The sequence below is a fragment of the Callorhinchus milii genome, unplaced genomic scaffold, assembly GCF_018977255.1.
Source record: "Callorhinchus milii isolate IMCB2004 unplaced genomic scaffold, IMCB_Cmil_1.0 Scaffold2, whole genome shotgun sequence".
Classification (NCBI taxonomy): domain Eukaryota; kingdom Metazoa; phylum Chordata; class Chondrichthyes; order Chimaeriformes; family Callorhinchidae; genus Callorhinchus; species Callorhinchus milii.
Window position 1 is genome coordinate 20,462,844 of NW_024704743.1, and position 19,491 is coordinate 20,482,334.

At 39.2% G+C, this 19,491-nt stretch overlaps 1 protein-coding gene across 4 annotated transcripts in view; it reads left to right on the top strand.

Annotated features, from left to right (window-relative positions):
• spag6 (sperm associated antigen 6) overlaps positions 1–19,491 on the top strand; it is a 74,691-nt gene that overhangs the window by 21,728 nt on the left and 33,472 nt on the right. For all 4 annotated transcript variants that reach the window (XM_042345302.1, XM_042345303.1, NM_001292438.1 and 1 more), the window contains 2 exon segments: positions 2,462–2,628; positions 3,679–3,862. In XM_042345302.1, the coding sequence (XP_042201236.1) occupies positions 2,467–2,628; positions 3,679–3,862 (346 nt within the window). In that variant the 5' untranslated portion in view covers positions 2,462–2,466.

The window sequence follows — 19,491 nt, forward strand, 5'->3', positions numbered from 1 at the left end:
ACCTTTAGACTTTCTTTTCAAGCATATCAACTTTATGATCGTCATCCTTACCTTCAAATGCTTCCATGGTCTTGCCCCCCTTATCTCTATGATATCCTACACCCCTCCTGCCTTTACCTTCAACAATCCAGCGGCTTAGGACATCCTCCTGAAGTGAAGGGTGCTATATAAATGCAATTTTTTCTTGTTGTTCAAAGTCCTAACGTGCGTCTTGAACCCATATTCTTCCTGCACTCTGCTACCTCTGGTTTGCTTCATGGCCACAGTCTGGTCAGCCTTCTGGAACTGTCTTCTGAAATCCCTCCACTGCATCCCGCCCTCTCATGTTTTCAAAACCCGTGCAAAGACATCTGTTTGTCGAGCCTTTGGCCACTTCCCCCTCTCCTTCATCTCTTTCCCAGCTTGGGTCACCATTCAGTCATTGTAAAGCAATTTGAGACATTCTCTCAGGTCAAATATGTATAAAAATGTAAATTGTTGTTAGTGTTGTTTTCTGCAAAGAGGCATCCCTTTTCTATGTGCGTAGCGTGTTGTTTCACAATCAAATAAATAGTGCCTAATAGTGCCTCTTATGAAAACCAGTTGCGTAGCATAGGGAGTGGGTGGGGGAGTAGAACCATATGAGACCACAGAGGTAGGGGTGGGGCAATGATGTGGAGGCATTTCAAAGTTAGGATCTTAATCAATTTCTGTGGGGGAGTGGGAACCCGTGGAGCCTGGTAAGGATTGGGTGATGGGCTTACAAAGTTTGTTATGAGAAAGGATAAAGGCTGCAGAGTTTGGGATGATTTGTAGTTTCCTGAGGGCTGAGTTGGAAGGTGATGGAGAAGTCAAATCTGAAGGTGACAAATGCTGGGATGAGAGTTTTGGCAGCATGTCATAACATTCAAATTACCACATTTTTAATTTTACACTCTTGTGCTACATTGAACATATTTATCCTTGCATTTTATTGTAAGCAGTTTGTTTTAATATTGGATAGCGCCCGGTGTATAAACATAAAATTTATAATAATAATCCTTGCATTTTGATACAGCGCCCCATCACGTCTCCAAGATGTCCCAAAGTGCTTCACAGAATACAAGTTTAAAGATGAGTGTGTCCTGCTCTGCTGCTTTAGTTGGTATCTTGCATAATGCAAGGTGCAAGTTGTTTGTTTCCTGACGGCATATTGGATAAGCATTATGTTGTAAAGAAAAGAAGCTTATAAATTCAAATCGTGATTTGTGCTGAGATAGTTAACTTTAGCTAGGGGAGCATTTTGAGCACTATAATTCACCAGTGATCCCTGGACGAAGGAGGGGGAACAAATTCAGCCAATTTTCCCACATTTTGCTACCCATTGATTCTTGTTGGAATATTTGGGGAGGTTGATGCTGAGTGAGGCTTGGGTTTAGCTATGATGACCACTGTAGTCAAATAGTTTGCCGACACTGACACATGAAAAATAGACACTTGGGTCATTTGTTCTTAAAGCAGTAGGTACCATGGAATCATGCCCCAGCAAGGAGATTTCAAGAGGTGAGATGGAAGAATAAGGAGGGGAGTAAAATGGTAACGTGGTAATAAAAATCCTGAAGAATTTTGTTCCCACATCTCTTTGGCTAGGTGGAATTTTCAGGCTTCTAGTACCTCTAGAGCTACTTTTAAAAACGCACACACACACACACACACAAGCTATTGGATAGTCCTTAGGAATTACAATTTTTGGCAAAAGAATCAAAGGGGAGATAAGGAGAATTTTCTTTATGCAGCGAGTTGTTACAATCTGAAATTCATTGCCTCACAGGATGGTGGAAGCAGATTCAATAATAACTTTCAAAAGGGAATTGGATAGATACTTGAAAAGAAAAAAGTTGCAAAGCTATGGGGAAAGAGCGGGGGAGCGGGACTAATTGGATAGCTCTTTTAAAGAACCGACACAGGCACGATGGGCCAAATGGCCTTCTGTGCTGTAGGTTTCTATGAAAAATGGCAAAGGTTTATGATGTTTGTTGTCTTTATCAAGATGATAAATCAGTGCTCGGGATTGAAACTTTTTTCAACAGGTCAGATATATTTTGCTTTATTCCTATTAGTGCTGAATATACGCTAGGCTGCTGTACATATCCACCAGTCGCTCACTCATACTCACTGACAATCCTCACTTTTAAACCTAAAAGGGTCATTTCAGCCAAGCTCAATTTAGTTCTTAACTGACAGCAAAGTGCAGGCAATTTCCAGAATGGGTGGGGGTGGTCCGTGGCTAATGATCAGGTACAGGAACCCTGGCTTATTCCTCTCCCTCCATTGGGAAAATCTGAATCCACATTGTCAAAGTCTCCATGCTTAGCAGAAAGAGGAATTTCAGCCATTATATTGTTTATATAGAATTTCTCCCACTTAAGATAATTAATCCACAAATTATTATGAACTACTGTACTGTCTTATACAGTAACACTTCTCTGTCCCTCTCTCCTAGGTGTGATGTCTCTTTTGAGGCCTCTTTTATTAGATGTGGTTCCAACCATTCAGCAGACAGCAGCCCTGGCACTGGGACGGTTGGCCAATTACAACGATGATCTGGCTGAGGCTGTTGTTAAGGGAGACATTCTTCCGCAGCTAGTGTATTCATTGGCAGAACAAAATGTAAGACCTCATATTTCCTTCGCACTGAGATTAAAAAAGAGTACTTTGCAGTTTTTCACTCCCAAAAAGTGAAAGCATGCATAAAATGAATGTATCCATGCATTACTACTGATGATTTGTTTTCCAAATGTTAGTTGGTCTTGTTTTTTTGTTCCCCCCCCCATTGAAGGAAGGAATCCCCTTTAAAACAGCATAAATTACCTGCACCAAATCTTTGCACATTGGCTTTTAGTTTGTCAGGCAGCTGTGAGACAGTGGTTAGCTGGGATCACTGAGGGCACCAGCAGATTAGTGCGGGGTCACAAAAGACCTATCATACTTTAGTGACTGAGGGCAAGTGAAGGAAGCTAATTAGCCAGTTCATGTAGAGTTTAGCTGCACATGCAAGCAATCTGGTTGTCCCTTGGGCAAAACTACCTTCCTGACTTTAACGTTGATGATTGCAGTGATGACACACTATTTCTAACCTGTTTAGAAAAGAAGCTTATTAAATTCCCATCTTCACCCATTTCAAACGTAGTAATAATTTTTCACTTGTTGGAAGCAGCTGCAATTTTTAAAATTAAAATTCTATTGCATTTTCTTTGAAAATGAACAAATGCCCCAATATACTGAATAACAATATGAACTGGTTATCCGTATATGGAAACCGAATCGTTTAACCTTTTTAATTGCAAAGTATTATATGTGATTGGTTTGACTTTTGTATACCACTCGTACGAGCATCACCAAACATTGCTGTTGTTTCTGGAGCAATGTGAAAGCTCTGATTGCTTCACCTTGCCGTATAATGAGACAAGGACACCATTTAAAGTAGTTTGAGGTAATTATGTCATTTTGTAAGTTGAATTATACCACTTTAATTGTTTTTACTGTTTTTACAAAAGTTTGAAAAATTGAAATTGTCCTTGAACAAAATATACAAATCGTATTTCACAGTAATGTTGTGGTGTGTTTTTTTAAATAGGGAAACATACTTTTTTTCTGAAATTAAGCTTCTTAGCTTGTAATTGGATGTATGCGTTATTAAATACATCCATTTTTATAAAGCGTTTCTACAAGAAAGCTGCAGCTTTTGTATTGAGGGCTGTTGCCAAACACTCGCCTCAACTAGCCCAGGCAGTGGTGGATTGTGGAGCCCTGGATGCACTGGTGGTCTGTCTGGAGGAGTTTGATCCTGGGGTGAAGGAAGCTGCAGCATGGGCATTGGGATACATTGCACGTCACAATGCAGGTGAGAAACACATGGACATTTAAAATCATCTAACTCTTCTGAGCTGCTATATTCAGTTTCTATGACAACACAAGGGAAAGAAGCCAGCTTGGCAACCCTCCACTACTGCAAACAGAACAATTTTCTGAAATGTTGCAATTTGGGCATGAAGAACGTGTCCCAGGTTTTGTCTGGTTCTGAACCAGTCTATTACTAGTTCTGTCTTTCAGTGAAAGGACAATGTTCCTTTTGTTAATCAAGCAGCAAGCAAACACTGTATGACTTTTCCCAGCTTGAACCTCATCATGATATTCTGACCATGCATTTGATTTACATGTACCCATTTTCTTGGCACTTCTAAAGCAGGCTGACCTATAATCTGATCTCTATTTGATAATACAAATTGCACACATTTTGAATGCTGACCTAGTGCTGTTTTCAACTCGATCTACTAACAGGTAAGTTTCACTTTGATGCTGATTTGGGTAAACAATGTTAAAATGCTAAGCATTTCTTGGTCGTGCCTGCTCCATGCTGCCTACCCATCATTCTGGCAGCTTGTAATAAAACTCAATGGTTTCTCAGAAAAAAATATTTGCACATACACATCATGCCATTTGGAGGTCTGCGTGCACTAAAAACAAATTAAAGTTATGAAACTAACTCCTTTGAGAAACAAATAATATCAACATGTAAATCTATTTAATTCACATGTGGAAGTGTAACTGTTGAGCTCAAACTTTTATGTAGACATGGTTTATAGTACAGTACTGTGTTACACTGCCCATATGATAAAAATATGGCCCATGGAATGAGTCTGGGAGATCACAGGCTTCATAGTTTTAGGTAGAGATTCAATTCAATACACAAACATCTTAAAAACATAAAATAAAAATAATAATTTGGACACTCCATCCACGACTGTTTGTGGGACACTGCTGTGCTCAATTGGCTGCCGTGTTTCGGTGAATATAGTGAATCTACTGTAAATTCACTGTACAGTATATTCTGTGAAGCGCTTGATAAGGTGCTATATCACATGCAAGGATTATTATATATTATCAGCAAAATGTCTCAAAGTACTTTGAAAGATTTATTGTGAATTGTAATGTCTCCAGTTAACTTGTTCAAATTAATATTCTGACAATGTATTTGTGTGGAATAGCAGTTTGTGGGTTTAGATGTTGACTAATGACATTTGCTGCTGCTTCAATTCTTTTTTTAAAAAAGGCCTTTTTTTCCCTTTATGTCATTTAATGTAAGCACATGGCTTTAACACTTGGTTAACAGTTTTTTGAGGATTAGAGGAAATTGCCTTATATTGTTTAAACCGGGACTGATCTGTCAGGGGCTCAGCATTTTTCAGAGTACTGTGAGCCTGCATATGAAATCCAGTATTAGTTGCCTACTCTGCAGTACCACTCTTTGTTCTCTGACAATTCTATGCTTCTGCAGTCGTAATGCAAAGGGAATGGAAATTGCTGGATTTTATCTTCAGATTGGGAGCTTGTTCTCTTTACAAATTACAGAAGGCAACTAGGTGATTATGGATGTAGTGAAGTTGAGATTTTCAGTTACGATAGTTTAATAGTTATTAACTATCGCTACCACCTGATTGTGATTTTTACTCTTAAAATTCACTTGCTATGTCCAATTGTGCAGTGAACATTGAATAACTCAAACACCAACATGTAAGTGGAACTGTTTGGCCCATCAAGTCTGACTGATGTTTTCAGCCACATGACCCACATAACCTAGTTCCATTTTCCTGCTTGTTTCCCATATTCTTTAATATTACTCTTTTTGAACCTATTTAATTTCTTTTAAAATAATTTATGGATTCAGCTTCAGCAACATTAAAACCAAGTGAAGTGATTGAAGTTACAATGCTTTGTTCCAGTCCTACATTAGATTAGTTTGAATTATGTTGCATTTAAACCTCTTTAAGGTTGTTTGATGAGACAAATTCACTTTTAAGGTTTACTTTTATGTTTATTGTTTATGGTATGTGGAAAATATGTTTGAATAAAAAGCTCAAGATCAAACTTCCACCTAATCTTAGCTGGTAAAAGCATTTGTCTTAAAATTTAATATCAAGCATTATTCTGGAAAATTCTTCGATTTAGTCTTAATTTGGAAGCCACTGTTTTAAGAACTGTGATTGGGAAACTTAGATGTCAAGGTGCCTGGCTCAGTTGGTAGTTCTCGAGATTGTTCAGGAATTGATTACTTTCTTTCCATGAATTACAAAACTGAATTTATGTCATGTCTTTTTGGCTAACATGGAAACTGTAGGAATTACTTTTTGGGAAGGGAGAAAAAAAAAGTTAAAAATTGTTAATAATAATAATTAAATATTTGTTACATGTACATCAAAGCTCAGAAGCCCTAGATCAGGCTCCCAGGCAGCTGTGTGAAGCACTTTGAGACATTCTCCTGACATGAAAGGCGATATATAAATGTAACTTAAACACTTCATTTCTTCTGGTCTTTATATGCGAAAAAAAATATTTCTTCAATTCTTCTAGGGCCCCACTCCACTTCAAGGGCAAACCAGTGGGTACATATTCAGTTGCTGGGTGAATTGTTAAAGCTAGCTTCTAGAAGTGTTGATTCATTTTTTTTAATGTTTTAATGTTTGATTAGTTCCCCTTGTGGGGAAGTGCATCCCCCTCAGGGGTACCTACTGAGATCATGATTGTACAAATGCCGCACTTTGTGTTGAAAATGTCAATGTTTCTATTAGGAACTAGTATTTGGGGATAGAGACTCCTAACCATGCTGAGCATATTGAAATGACCATATTTGGGACATTATGATACCAGAATGATGTCTTTGTGATACCCGCACACTTGTGTTCAGTTTTTGTGCTCATGGTAGATTAGTGTGGCTTTGCTGATTGTGAAGAGATGATCTTGGCCTGTGGCAGGGCTTGATCTGACAGGGTAGATCTTTCATTGGATTTTTGAGGCATTTGTGTGCATTCTTCATCAAGGTCACACAACATTTTTACAAGTGCTTAACTGTTCTGCCAGGGAAATGTTGTGTGTCGGCTCTGGTCTAAGGTTAACAAACGTTCCGAGGAGCAGTTGAGAAGCTTGTCCTGGTGTGTTTTTGTTATTGCTGTCAGAAATAGGCCAGTTCAGTGTGTTTATCCTACTCATGTTTTTCAAGTCTGTTTTTAACCACAGACATACCATAAAACCAGATTCAGCAGTGAACTTATGGTGCATGTGTAAATTAATTTTGCACAGTTTTACTAGATTGTATGCTTTGAAAGAAGCTTGAGAAATAAGGCATTCTTCTGTTTTACTATTTATTGTAAATGGGTTACAGTTTTCATAATTTTGTATGGAAGAAGGTCTATAAATGTCTGCTGCTCCCAAATCAACATTGTTGAGAGAATGAAAGCGGTCACTTAAGTGCATACACATTGCCGGCAATGTTTTTTTTATCTTGTGGGGTGGTTGGGGCCCCCTTCCTTCCTGGGTCCAAAGGTTTATCCTGCTTTTCACTCCCCTTTCCCTTCCCCCGCCTTCCTTTGACAGCCATGCCCTGAACTGTCCTCCTTTGCAAAATTTAGGAGGGAAAACATTTTTAGCTGGCACTGTATCAAAAGTAACTCTATTGCTTTTAGAATCAGCGGGGCTCAAGATACTGGCAGTGTACTGTAATAATTTGTTTATACTTATTGAAGAGTATTTGATTGGTATAAGGTTGAACAAAGAAATTGTTCACAAACATTTGAGAAACTGTAGATGATGTTTTTCCCACATAAAAGTGTTGAGGTTCCTCAATATTTTTTTCATTTAGGAGCTTAAATAAAACCTGTATGTGAAAACAATGATGTAGAAGAATTTAACTTTTTGGCAGTAGGGATTGTTAATATGAAGTAGTTTCTTGGTTTATGACACTGAGTGGTTGTTCACCATCCCTGGTTTCTGTCTCCATTTTTACAATTTTTTGCTAAAATCAATATTGATTTACATAAAGTTCTTTTTTAAAATTACATTTTGTGCATATTATAGGAAGGAATGTGAGTCCTGAATAATGGAAAGTTGTTTACATTTGGCATCTAGTATCAGCATTTAGCATTCTCATGCCAGTTTACATAATAAACTTCCCTAACAGTGCTGAATCCAAAGGTCAGGAAAGAACTTCTATTGCACCAGTCTGAATTTATGCTTTTTCTTACTAGCCAACCTCAAGGTTTCTTTGAGTGAGATTTCCAGTTTGTAGGAAACTTTTGTTGGCATACACTCATTCCAAACTGAGTTGAGACTGCCCAAGCTCTTTCATATACAGACAGGATGTCCAAAAAATTGTGATATCTACCCTATTATCTTAAAAAAATCATAATTTCTTTAAGATTTATTAAATAATTGTAATGGTATCCTGACTTTTTGGTCACCCTGTATGTATGTAATGATTCTTCCATTAGTCTGGTCTGGATTAATATCTAGGTCCTATCAACTAGTGCTGGATTAAAATCCAGGTTTTATCACTTTGGGCTGGACTAAAAACTCGGTAAGAGATGTCTTAAAACTCAGCCCATCAATCAGGATTGGATTAATTCCCATGCTTTTTAGACGTGACATTCAGTACGGCTACAAAATACACAGTTACGCCACCTTACAGTATATCATGTGAAGCTCTTTGAGACTTAGTGAAAGACTCTGTATCAAATGTAAGTATTATTATTTACTGGTATGGTAAATTGGGAATACAATATCCTGATTTTTACCACATGTTCATAAATAAAGTAATCACAATTAAAATACTAGAAGAATGGCCCACGGATTCTCATGGCCCATTTATGTTTAAAAAAAACTTCCCGAAAAGATACTTGGTCCATCCAGTGCTCTGCTACTCTGCTTTTAATTTAATTTTGAGTTCCTTTCCCAATGGTAAAGGTCCATGTAGGTGAGCAGAAATCTACTGGCTTTCCTGTCTGAAAGGAATTGGATGAGAACACCAGCTGATCAGCTCCCCTGAACTTTTGCCATCTCTGATCACATACTTGTTTATATTGGAGACCAAGGCAGCACTACTGTTGGAAATGTCCCTGTAACATTATATTTGGAATGAATGGCACCCCGAACAGCACTTATATTAAGACTTTGGCAAGATATAATGTTAACGGGGTATAAAAGAGCAGTTTAACCCTTGAAGTATAGTTTCTAGATTTAATATTCTTTCTTACAGTATTTAATGTATGTATTCTGTATTAAAATGCAAACCTTCCTTCAAAGTAGAACCGTTTACTGTAAAATGTTAGATTTAGCTCTGAGGATATCAAATAATACTAGCATTTGATATTGTACCTTTCACATCAGGGAGATGCCTCAAAGAGTTTCACAAGATTTACTGTAGTGACGTCCTCCCGATGTGAAAGACGCTATACAAATGTAATCTTGTTGTTGCTATTGTATATTTTAAAGGTGATTGGGTAGCCAATTTGAACACAACAATGTCCCACAAACAACCATGAAGCAAATGACCAATTTTATCTGGGGATGTTGGTCAGGATGCTTGAAGACATTGCCTTCTCTTTTCTAGTAATGTTATGGGATCTTTATGTCCAACTAAAGAGGGTTAATGTCTCATCCGAAGGATGTGTAGTTCCTACAGCACAGCACACGAGCAGCACTGCATTGGAATGTCAGTTTAGACTATGTGAGTTCAAAGTCCTGACATGGGGCTTGGATCCACAGCCTTTTGACTTAGAGTCAAGAGTTCTACCAACCATGCCAGACTGACCCTAAATGACAGGTTTACGAGTAAAAATACATTGATCTGGAAATAATGATGCCCAATAGGTGTCAGCCTGACTCAGTTTGTAGCCTCAGAATCAGAAGGTTGTGAGTTCAATCCGCGCGTTAAGACTCGACTTCAATAACAACACCAACTTGCACTTATATAGCGCCCTCCATGCAGGATAGCGTCTCAGAGCGCTTTCATTGCCTAGTGCATTGCTGTAGGAAAACTACATTGTTAGAGGTGCTGTTGTTCAGATGAGTCAGCTGACATTTTCGGATTATCTCTCATTAATGGCTATTTGTAGGACTTTGTTGTGCGTTTGCCTACAAAAATGATATCTATACATGACAATAATTATTGTGATGCATGTTGAGATGGTTTGATGTTATAGATCCTCCAAAAACATAAGTTCGTCCTAAGACGGCAGATTGCCAATGCTCTGTGTTTATGGATCTCTTTCCTGCAGTTGGTTTGCATATTAATAGAGCTGGTGCAAGCATGCAGTAACTGAATCCCTGCTTGTGAATATTAATAAGCAATGTGTGTGTCATTGAGGTGACTCCATAGAGATACTATACTCATACTAGAAATCAGGGCATTTTCACAGGAAATTTTAAATGTACTGGAGCTGTACCAATATTTCGGCAATAATATATCTAAAATGTACTGATTTATTTGTTCCCTTTTACAATTTCAAACTGGCTGCAATTTCTGGCTGCAAATTCTTCCATGAAAATCGTATCCATCTATTTTGCTAAGGATACTTTTTCATTTTTGCTTGTTGATGAACACATTAATGCCAGTTCTAAACTGGGGTTAATATATCACTTGTCTATGTGCCTCCTTGGCTAAACAATCCTGGATGAGTGGCTCTTTAATAGCCTTAAAAAGTAATAAAGTAAATCGTTAGTGTTCCTCGTTTTTCATTACTTTTTTTACACCAGTGTCAGAGTAGTAGAAAGCCAGGAAGTGCAATGTATCATCCATTAGCTCTATCTCCAGACATTCTGCCCCTGTTTACACACCTTGACCTGTTTTGCGAAATTAGATTTAAACATTGTTGGGCCAGTACTTTTTTAACAAGCCTCTATAAAAGTCTAGGGAAGCCGATTAAATTGAGGTTGAAATTCCAGAGACTGGAAGGTTTTGAATGGATCAAATGGTACCAACTACAGTAATTTGGTTGTTTATGCTTTAGAAAGAAGCTTTCAAAAGTTTTCAAATGTACATTGGTTCAGTAATTAACCGTGAATATTTTTAATTTCTTTGAGGTGACTGATGCTGTTTTTACTGATGCAGTAAAAACAGTTACTGCTTTTAAAAATGTTTACTGCTTACTAAAAAGTTTAGTGCCCTAAATTTTAAATTTGCTTTCACTTTTCCTTTATTACCCATTCATTTAATATTCAAAATTGTGGGTGTATAAAATGTTTAAAAATGTTTGACATTTTCATATTTTAATATATAATTAAGTATATTGAAATGTACATTTAAAAATATGATTATTTTTGCCTTCACGATTTTTTACCCTAAACCTAATAACCTTTTTTCGTGTTGCAAATTATAATGAACCACAACAATTTATATTTATATACGACTCTTTGCATCAAGAAGCCAACTCAAAGCGATTCATACAACTGGCTGGAAGCTCAAACTGGGAGGTAGTTGAGTAGGAGATGGGAAAGCATGGTTCAAGAACAAAGTTTTAGATGGGTTTTGAAGGTGGAGGGACTCATCCATCGATGGAAGGGTGGCGGGTTGGGAGGGTAGAGAGGGAATATAAAACAGGCTGGTGTTTGCTAAGCAGAGGGAGGGAGTACCTAGTACAGTGGCAGACGTAGGGCGAGTCCATGGAGGCACTTGAAAGTGTAGACAAGAAACTTGAATTCAATCCATTGGGAGATGGGGAGCCATTGGATCCAAATAAGGATGTGCTGCAGAGCCTGGTGCAGGAGACGACATAGGTTGCACAGTTGTGGATGGTTTGTGTGGGGAGAAGTTGGGGAACCCAGCGAGCTGACTGTTATAAGAATAATCGAGCCTGAAGCTGATGAAAGCATGGATGAAGGTTTCAGCACCTCAGGGGGAGAAGTGATAGTGAAGGCAGCCAATATTGCGGTAACGACAATAACAACAACAACAAATTACACTTATATAGCGCCCTTCACGTTGGAAAGACGTCCCAGGGCGCTGGACAATCAGTGGGTTTTGGACCTGAGCTGGGAGTTGAGGTCAGGAGTGGTGGAGGGTAAGGTGGGATGGGAGGGTGGCAGAAGGCACGGTCGAAGAGGAAGGTCTTTAGATGGGACTTGAAGGGGGGTAAGAGAAGGGATGAGGTGGAGGGATTGCACGATAGAATTCCAGAGTATGGGGCAGAGATGCTGAATGCCCGACCACCAATGGGTTCAATTTAGTGGTTCATTTAATGTATAGAGCACCAAATGGACCTGGACATTTGTGTTATTCAATATGCAAAATATCAAATGAGCTTCTAAATTGACTCCAATGTAAAAACACTTTTTAAAAACCCAAAAATTTAAAGTGTGGTGTACTTGTGAAACACGTTTACTGTACTGGTCTGTTCACAGCCTAAGTTTGACTTTGTGTGAACATCCTTGGATCCTAATGCAATTTGATATCTCTAGAAGTCACTTAAAGTGCCCCCATTGGATGAATTAGTGCTATTTTTTCTTCTGGTTATTTAAAGCAGCATTATTCATAAAGGTAATTGGATTCATTTTTTTTTGACCTTTTGTTTTTCAAAGGTTTTTGAACAGAATGTGCTAATAGGTGCCTACTCTAATAACCTTGGAACTACTTTTTAAAATAAAGTCTAAAAAGAGTACCTCTGCTTAAAATTTCATATTCTGGATAAACCTTTAAAATAAAAAAAGTATCTTATTAAAAGTGCAACAATTCTATGCAAACTGTTTGAAACTGAAATCAGTGGAAATGTTCATATAAATGAGGCAGTTCACATTGAACCAGGTATTTCAATAGATAGAATAAGAATTTTCCAGCACAGGAGGTCATTCGGCCCATTGTGCCTTTGCCAGATATCTGAAAGACCTGTCTGCTTAATATCACTGGCCTGTCTATTTGAATCTGGTATTAACACTTGGATTGACCAGATTTATCTCTTCCACTTTTGTTTGTTATTTATGGAGGTCTAGCTGTGAGTAAAAAGTTTGTTACAAGCACTCCGGAATGCTACCCCGCGTGAAGAGCGCTATATAAATGCAAGTTATTATTGTTGTTTTTGCCCGTGATTACAACCATCATAATGATGTTCTTAAAAAGTGCCAACAATATCCCAACGTGGCCTTGCCACATTTCAGAAATAAAGTCTAAGCAAATTAGGTAAAATATTAAGGTCTTGTTGCAGGAAGTACTGGGCTGTTTTCAATGTATGTAAAACAAGTGAACAATTTATTATTCTTGATGAACCTAAAACAATCTTGCACATATGCTCTCATGGGAAAAAAGACAATCTCTTCCTGCAACTTGATAATATTTTCATATTTAAGAAGATAGTGAAAACCTGGATTGAAGTAAGGTCCTTGAAAATTAAATGCAATAAACTTCTGTACATTGAGTACTTCAAGGATTAATTGCCCCAAACCCTTAAAAGATAAATGCTATGCTTTCTGGAATACAATTAAGTTAGTGCAAGTTGATCTGATTCGTTTTGTTTAGATTGTGCATGTCATTAATACCAACCAGCTCACTGTTAAAATAGCTTCCCCTGAAGGGGTTCTGTTAAAGTTGTTAAAAATTACAAGCAGGTGATTAAAAAAGTCTGTTTTTTGATCTGATCATGGTGAACAAACAAGAACAAACTGTTTTAGATTTGCGGGAGCATTATGTATTTTAAAAAATGCAGAAACAATGTCAGACTCATTTTCAATATTTTATTGCCATAAAACATTGATGTTTAACAAGAGTAAACATTCTAAAAAATATATGCAGCAACTCAGTGATGTAAAGTCGGTAGAGAAAGCCAAAATGAGTTAGATGCAGCAAGAAAGAATTGAAGGTGGAGCAGTAAACATGTTTTGATACTATTTCTGAGCTCTCAGTTGCTTTGCTTCTTAGCTTGCCAGAGATGCAAAGTTAATTGCTCCAGGCTACTTGGCGAGTGGAATTTTCCCAGGTTTGAATGAACAGTATTAACAATTACTCTGCCGAATAAATGGCAGCTCTGTGTAATTGTTACAATTGCTGTTGTAACTTTTAAACTGTAATGAGATTTCATCTTGATCTTACTTTAATAATTTTATGTTTTCATGATAAATGCATAACAAGGTGTTTTGCTTTAACACACACAGAGAATCAGGGCATTAGTCAATATTATACAATTGTTAAAAACCCTGTGTTAAAAAGTGGGTTTCTGCTAATTTGATATTAGGTTTATTGACCTTCCTCAAAGCGCTCTGGGACGCTACCCTGCATGAGGGGCACTATATAAATGCAAGTTGTTGTTGGACTCAATGTCTCCTTCAGCCAAGATGTTTGACAATATAATTTCTTATGAAAATAAGTATGTGTTTGGAAGTGTCTAAGAATTAGTACAATTTAACTTTGAATCCAAAATCTGATTTACTAGTTTATTGTCCTTTAACTTGCATTCACATTTTTAAAAAAAAATGCATCCCCACTCTTAGTTTTAAAAATAACCACAATGCAGCCCCGCTATGACATGCTTCAGCGTAGCATAAATTTGTTTGTATAGTAGTAGTTGCACTGTGGACCCAAACCATTGCACATGTGCAGCTGGCCCGCTCGCTTGAGGTTCCAAATACCTGAGCAAATGAACATTAAAGATCCTTGACTGTTTGAAAGGAGAAGTGAGTTTCTCCCAGTGTCCTCGTCAACAATCTCCCATCTAAAATTGTTTATTTTTGTTTCATGGCTGTTTGTAGGATACTGTTCATGGTGCGTAAATCGCATTCGGCTACAAAGTACACAGTCACTTCACGGCACACTGCAACAACAACTTGGATTTATAGTGTCCTTCACCCGGGCAGCGTCTTGGAGCATGTAACAGCCACTACTGTTAAGCGTCCCTTTCTCTCCACCATCGTTGGCCGTGCTTTCAGCCACTACACCCCGAGCTTTGGAACTCTCTCCCAATCACTCTGCCTTGGCCCCTCCTTCCCCTTTTTAGATCATGACTGACTTCATACCCCTGGCTCGGCGCCATGCTCCGCCACCGTTAAACACTCCAAGACGCTGTCCCGCTTGAAGGGCTCTATAATAATGCAAGTTGTTTTTGTTGTTCTTCTTTCTCCTCCTCCTCTTCTAGTGAACGGTAGTGACATTCTCCTTATAAATGTTGATAATGCTGTTGCTGTTTAGATATAAGAGGACAGACCGCAAGGAGCTGAAACTTCATGTGGAAACTTCATTAACAAAGCAAACCTTCCCTGTTGACCATCATTATTCAGATTTTCCACAGCATGTATTCCATGAGGTGCAACTAAATGAAAATTAGTACCTGGTGAACTGTTGTTTCAAATAACCCCAAACTCCTCCTCTCCCTCTGGGATGGGGAAGAATGGAGCAATCTCCTCCACCATAAAATGTTAGGTATGGTATCTGTCTCTAAGCTGCCTCTAGTTGGTGGACTGTTCTGAGAATTTTCTTTTGGTCATCCAGATGTATAAACAGTGTGGAAACCCATCATTTTGCACATCCTCTGAGAGGAAACCATTGACAGTCTCCCATTTCTGGGAAGACATGCAATAATGTGGGATCATTTTAAAATTGTGCCATAGACTCGGTCATTTTCTGTTGATCTTATGTTTGCGCTTACCTTCAGCAAATTGAAAGCTTGGCTGATCTGCTGGCAATCTGAACTCCAATCTTCAGCCGGGACCATCTGGCTCCAACAACTCAATCTTAGCCATCTCCTGCTCACGGGTCTAGAACTTCTTACTGACACGATTGCAGTTCTATTTCCTATTCAAACCAGCATTTATATATGGCAAATCTGTCCAGACAGCAGTTATCACCTCAATGTGCTGTTGAACCAAGGTCACTGCCCCATTCTGAAGATGGCTGCTGATTGGCTACGGTCTTGCTGTGTGATTTTGATCATGGCAGAGAAAAATTGCAATTTTCTTGTGTTAACATCTAAGTGCGAAAATTTACACAGGACGACCGTCTATACTCAAGTACTAGCTGAATGTTAGTTTCCCAAATTTTTGGCCTTAATGTCTATTTAGAGCAGGCCTACAGAATTGAATTTGGATTTAAATGGCACTGAGAAACTGGATTCCTTTGGAAGTGAGTAATAAGAAGCAATTGGCTTATGCTTAGCAAGGTAGTCAATAGGATCAGTACCAAGCTGTAGAGGTGGTCTTGAAAGATCAGAGGCAGATAGACAAAATAAAACAATAAAAGAAATGAATGGAGAAGGTGTGAAAGACAGAAGAGAGCCATTCTGAATTAAAAACGAAAATAATATGTTTTAGCAGGTTGTTTTTACATACCTGTGCTAATTTTGATGATATACATGTTTCATATATATTCAGGGAATGAATTAAATTATTTATAATTGCTTAATGTGAAGCAGAAAAGCTGGAGGCCAGGATGTATATTATTGAAGTCTAAACCACTCATCTGTTAAGGTGATCTGTGTGTTATGTGTTTTATGACTATTGAATTGACTAAATGAATATTTCTCTAAAAGTAGGGAACCTAAATGTACAAATTACTGCCTGTGCAAAAAGCATTTGACATTCTTTTAATCGACTGTTTCTATTTAAAAAGCATGTATGTACGTACAAAACAAATTCCAACTGGGAGAAGCAAAAGTAATCTAACCAGTTAATTCTTCTGCAATTTTTTAATAATTCGAGTACAAAGTGAAAGCAAAAGTGACTGGGCTTCAAAATAATACGATAACATCTTTTGACTTTGAGCATTGCCCTCAATTGTATTTCATGAGTTATTTAAAGGCTTTTTTTTAATGAAGTTGGTCATTTGGGAGTCAAAATTCCAGTCGTTGAGCAAAAGGAAGAGTAAAGGCTGTTTTTTTTTGCGTTGGTGTGCAGTACAGTCGTATTGCAGACATAAAACATATTTTGGGTAATGCAACGTTCATCTTTCAGCGTTTAATGCTGTGGCTCACAGCTAAGCCAATCAGGCAATGAAAAGTCAGAGTTGCACACAAGCAGGTACTTAGACAGGTTCAACAAGCCATAACCATAGCAACCTTACAAGAGGGAGGGATCACAGTAGGCTGGCAAGTTGAAATATCAAGGATACCTATGAATACCCACATTATGATGTCTTGGGCACAATTAAAAGGTATCCTGCTCTCTTTGCCCTTATGAAAAACACATGCATCACACAAGCTGCCACAAGAACAACCTGCTTTTTGTTTTGGTCAGCCGGGTGTCAAGCAGAAACTCATCACTATACCTAAGGGTATCTAAACCAAATTGAGAGTTTGATGCATCCCCCACACACTTGGAATTGAATGCACTTTTTTTCCCTGGAGGTGATGCATCCTACTTACCTAATTCTGGAGAGCATTAGGCACAAGCTGGCAAGAAGCAAGGCCTAGGGATCCCAGAGTGTGCATTGAGATACTGCTGGAGTTTCGCCAGCTAAAACCACATTGCTTTCCTTTGAGAGCACTGCCTTGCCAGCTTTCTCTCTGCTTTTCCAGCTAGGATGCTGAATAAGGCTTGTGGAACACATGTTGATAAATTCCACCCAATGCTATAAAAAAGATAATACAAGTATAATAATAATCCTTGCAATGCATTTTGTGACATAGGATCTTATCATGATTATTGAGACATCTCACAAGATTTAGTAGTAACTACATATTTGGCTTGCATATGTGGAGCCTGATTGCGTGTTGGTTAGAGCACTCGCATTGCAAGCAGAGGATGCATCGGAAAGGTTTATCTAGTACAATCAGAACATCCACCTAGACAATTATTAGCTTAGGGACATTATGTGCAGCTTTGGATTTGATCTTTCTTCTATTAATTGCAAAGAAGGAACGATATTAACTAATTTCAAATCCCAGTATTTCAGGTTCTGTCCTTGACTGGTTCAACTCCTACCTTTCACGCTGCCTCCACTTCGTCTTAGCAAACGGCTTCTCCTCTAGCCTCCGCACCGTCTCATGCGGCGTTTTCAGGGCTCTGTCCGCGGAACCCTCCTCATCTATATCTATATGCTCCCTCTTGGTGACGTCATCCGCAGATATGGGGTAAATTTCCACATGTATTCGGTGACACCCAACTCTATCTCTCTACCTCCACCCTCAACTCCAGGACTACTGGCGTCCTGACTGACTGATTGTCTGACATCAAGTCCTGGATAAGAGACATCTTTCTCCAACTGAACGACAGCAAGACCGAGGCCCTCCTGATCGGCTAGCGCCAGCACCTCCGCACCTCTGGCGCTGGCAGCATCAGCATCCGTGGCTGCAGATTCAACCTCACTAAGCCAGTCAGGAACCTGGGCGGCTTGTTTGATCCTGAACTGTCCTTTCTCCCCCACATCCGGGCTATGACCGGCACTGCTTACCATCACCTCCGCAACATGGCCAGACTCCGCCACTGCCTCACCCCTCAGGCAGCCGAGACCCTCACCCACGCATTCGTTACATCAAGGCTCGATTATGGAAACTCCGGCCTTCCCAACTCTTCCCTTCACAAGCTGCAGATCATCCAAAACTCTGCAGCTTGTGTACTCTTGCGCACCCCATCACTCCCACCCTCGCCCGACTCCACTGGCTCCCCATCCCTCAGAGGATCGAATTCAAGATCCTTGTCCTCACTTTCAAGCCCATCCATGGCCTTGTCCCCTCCTACGTCTCTGACCTGCTGACTCCCTACCAACCTGCCCTACCATCGGCGCCGGGCTTTCAGCCTCTCTGCCCCCACACTCTGGAACTCCATCCCACAGTCCCTTTGCCTCGCTCCCTCCCTTGCCTCCTTCAAGGCCGGTCTCAAGACCCTCCTCTTCGATCGTGCCTTCGGTTACCCTCCCACCTCTCTGACTTCCCTCACTCCTACCCCACCCCTCCCCCATGCTCGGGTCCTGACCCCTGACTGTCCAGTGCCTTGGGACGTCCTTCCGACATGAAAGGTGCTCTATAAATGTAATTTTGTTGTTGTTGTTCATGATTCTTCCCTCCAGTTGGCTTCCTCAAGTTGAAGGCGACTGAATGCAATTTACATTTATAGCCTTTCAAGCTGGGAAGATGTTTCAGCCACAGCTTTCCACAGTTGGCTAAGAAACTGATTTATTAGGCTGGCAAAGCCTCAACCTGCTTCAAATCTGTTCTAAACATTTTACAAATAGACATGATAAGAATGGACTTTTCTTCACTGTCAATTTCCCCCAGTTTTCATGCATGACTTCAGACTTCACTCGCAAGAGAGTATGGTATTGAAGATATGAAGTCTGCTAGTCTTGCAGCTGGCCTTCTGCTACTATCATCTTGACCCTCACCTTTGCAACTGCTGCAAAGGCTTTGTAGAGGAAGATATGTCATAATCTGCCTATGTGCTTTTATTTTAAAATCACCTGCAGACCCACATGTGTTTGTGACATTGCAGCTTAATGTGTGCTGCCCGAATGCGACAACTGTATGGTTTCTGAGCCTTCCGTAAATGTACATAATGTACATGTGCCAGACACAAAATAATGTGTGAAGTACAAATTCTCTGGTCAACATCTGCATTTAATGGCCTCTAATTAAGCCTTGCACACTGATAGCAAACTGACATTTTTTTTCAAAAATAGAAGTTTAAGAAGCTTTGCACAGCATACTAATATAGCAGAGTGGTTGTGTTAATCACATTACTTATTCGTTGTTACAATGGAGCCCACAGTTACTCTTGCTTTTGGTGTTGGAA